The 3,257-nt window shown below is 34.1% G+C and overlaps 2 protein-coding genes across 3 annotated transcripts in view; one reads left to right on the top strand and one right to left on the bottom strand.

Moving 5' to 3' along the window:
• The window catches only part of LOAG_12266 (hypothetical protein), a 4,524-nt gene extending 3,684 nt beyond the window's left edge, over nt 1-840 (bottom strand). The window contains exon 1 of the mRNA XM_020448510.1: nt 632-840. The gene's annotated coding sequence lies outside the window, so the exon portion shown is untranslated. The remainder of the gene's footprint in view (nt 1-631) is intronic.
• Nucleotides 841-2,467: 1,627 nt separating this feature from the next.
• LOAG_16615 overlaps nt 2,468-3,257 on the top strand; it is a 3,354-nt gene continuing 2,564 nt past the window's right edge. For both annotated transcript variants that reach the window (XM_020449268.1, XM_020449267.1), the window contains exons 1-2: nt 2,468-2,536; nt 2,615-2,688. In XM_020449268.1, the coding sequence (XP_020307234.1) occupies nt 2,479-2,536; nt 2,615-2,688 (132 nt within the window). In that variant the 5' untranslated portion in view covers nt 2,468-2,478. The remainder of the gene's footprint in view (nt 2,537-2,614; nt 2,689-3,257) is intronic.

The following is a 3,257-nucleotide window of genomic DNA, read 5'->3' on the forward strand; positions in this document are numbered from 1 at the left end:
TATATATATATATATATATATATATATATATTTCGAAGCAGTTAATTGGTGTTACTACGCTCGACCCTTCTCTGTCTTCCTCTATTTGCTGCACCATTTTTATCATCACAGTTTACTCTATAGCCTGCTTTTCAGACTTACATCCCTTTACACATCGTTGTCGTTACTTCAGTTAGCTTAGATCTTCCTACAATTTGAAATTCAAATGGCATTCTTCAACCCTCCCCAACAGTTGCTGCTTGGTTGAGTGAGGGAGATGATAGCAGTGATATGAGTAATATTACATCACTTTGTCAAATACAGTTAGCAGTGTACCACGAAATGTTGATTGCAAACGAATGTATATATGATTTTGCCAGTTAATCAGCAAGTGAAAATATGCGACGTGCATGTCCTGTCTGCCAAGTAATAAGCGAAATAAGGCCACCTGTGATATTCAGTAATTCTAATACGATCTTTTCTCAATAAAATGAGAATGTAATTTTTGAATCAAAACAAATGGAAACAAATGGAAAAAATGCGAACAATGTGAACATTGGAAACAAATGCGAACCCTACAATCACCTGATAAGATTAATCTTTTAGGATTATTGATTTCAATTTTGTTGAGCATATATCTCACTCATTATACCTGAAATGCAGCAGGCAACTTCTTTCTGATGACACGTTGTGATCATGTTACAGAGCTCCATGGTTTTGTTGGCGGTAAATTTAGGCCTTATATCGCAGGAACTCATCCATAATTTTCGCATATGTCAAGTAGTATTAACCAATCAAACATATTAACCAAACCCTAAAAGCACATCTGTACTTAATACGTATTTACTTTATTATTTTAATTTGCTGTTTTATAGAATGTCACTACACATAAAGTTTTTTGATCATCTCGAAATCTTTTTAGATTTTATACGCTTATACGGACTATAAATTTAATATTGTTCATTTAATATTTTGATTTAAAAAATAAAGTTCCAAAAAGTTAGCACCAAAAGCATCACTCGCTTTGCAGTGCATAAGTTAAAAACGCGATGAAAATCGTTATGCTCATTGAAAGAGAAGAGATAAGGACAGGGAGACTTAATCAAGTGATAAATTAAATGGAATGGTTTGGTGGATCGAGACAGAAGTTCATCCAGGATTCTTTACAAATCCTAGTCATTATCACTGAATATACTGACAATGAATTTAGATAATGTCGATTGTCGACAAATTTGCTTTCAAAAAATCGTCTGTCATAGTGTAATCACCTGACTTTATTGTGATAAGTAGGATCAAGCGGAACTCAGATAGTATTTTATTCAAGGTTAAGAACCTATTAACGTGAAAGCGGCAATACCTTGTCGTTTGAATATTTCATCTCTGAAACTAAGGAATGAACTAAACATTATATCGGTATAGATCGGCAGAAGATTGAGATCAATTGTGATATTGGTAGAAGTTCTAGTCGTTAACTCAAATGTCCCATTCTCAAGTTCAACACAGTCATGTTAAGCTATTTTTTCTCTTTTTTTGTTGATTTATTAGAAATCAGTATGCTCTGGAGCCAAATAATCCCTTATTTCAACTGGGACCCTTTCCTGAGAGCAGCACCACTTGAAGCGACTTCTTTGTTTTCAAACCTTTTTGTATGGATTTCCAACTATTACGCAAAACTTAAGTTGAATGTATTTTAACTAAGAAACAAATTATATTAATATAAGCATAATAATCTTATTTCACTGTAATTAAGAATGACAAACGGCGAATACAACAATCCGTATTCAACAAATGATACAGTAATGTTTCTTTTTAGAAGGTGAAAGAGTGGACAGGTGGAAAATATTCATTAAGTATCTAGTAGCCAACATCACAGAGTTCACAGGAAAGTGCACATGACTAGACCTTAATAGATAAAGATGTACACTGGGACAATTTATGAATGAGAACGGGGTGATCACAGTGATCATCAATTGTAACCCAGTGGCTATCATCGTTGCTCAGCGCCACCTTAGATCAAACGAAACCTTTCAAAACAGCCAGGTAGTTGGGGTGATGACTTGTTATATTTTAAGGTGAAGTAGTTGTGAGTAAATGTAAGTTGGTCATAAAACATTGTAGATTCAACGACGAAACAGAATAATATTGAAAATAATAGGGAAGAGTACACCTCTTGAGAGTTCAACTAGCAGCAATGTTCTTCAGTCCTTCTTTCCTCATCATGTCATATATGGGACTTTTTGTGAGAACTGTGGACAATGGCAAAGATAATGGCGGTGCAGTTTAATATTGTTTTTACGAATAGATTAACCTGCGAAAGGAAGGATCAGTTTTCATACTCTTAACTGATGAAAAGGATCTTCGTCTGCCTGAAAAGACAGACGAAGTTCGTTTTCTGCATAAAATTTAGCAATTAGTCGTACTGTGTTGCAGTTTTCTTACTACCAAAATGATTTTTTTTTATTTCTAATTTTTTCCCAACTGGATTTTATTTCAGTCATTATGGGTAAAGTTAAATTAAAGAAAAAAAATACACCAAAGACAAATAACAGTATGCAAGGTGAGGATTATGAACAATATCTTTTCAAAAATTATGCTAAGGAATATTACATGCGGATCAATTATTTTCAAATTGCAGCCCTTCCATTCAATACTGGTCGTGGACAACACATTTTGAAGAATCCGGGAGTCGTCAATGCTATTGTTGAAAAGGTGAGGATTCAGTTAATATATATTTAAACGTGTTTTGGCATATGAAAATCATTACATACTATTGGGAACGAAGTTAGAATGATCAGCACTTCAGTCCTGAAGAAATATTTTGCATCACAGCTTTGGAACTTTCTCGTGATCATTTTATAAAAGAAAATTCACTTCGGAAGACAGAAAGAAGTAATGTCACCAAGGACGTATGAACTTACTTCAGCTACTTTTGCAGTCAGCAATCAAAGCAACAGACACTGTTTTCGAAGTTGGATCTGGTACAGGTAATTTGACAGTAGTGCTTATGGAAAAAGCTAAAAAGGTAATCGCATGCGAAATTGATCGGCGAATGATCGCTGAACTGAAAAAACGAGTGATTGGAACGTGAGTGATTCCTCTTACAGTTTCATCTGATGCATAATTGTTTTTGATTTTTTTGTCCAGTTGTTTTGTACCTGTTTTTTTTGCAGTTGTTTCAGCTTATAGAGTGAATATGATTGAGTACAATTTGACCATTGCTTTGATGCTTACAGATCACATCAGCAAAATTGGAAATGAAACAAGGAGATGTGATAAAA

This window comes from Loa loa (genome assembly GCF_000183805.2).
Source record: "Loa loa unplaced genomic scaffold supercont3.10, whole genome shotgun sequence".
NCBI lineage: Eukaryota > Metazoa > Nematoda > Chromadorea > Rhabditida > Onchocercidae > Loa > Loa loa.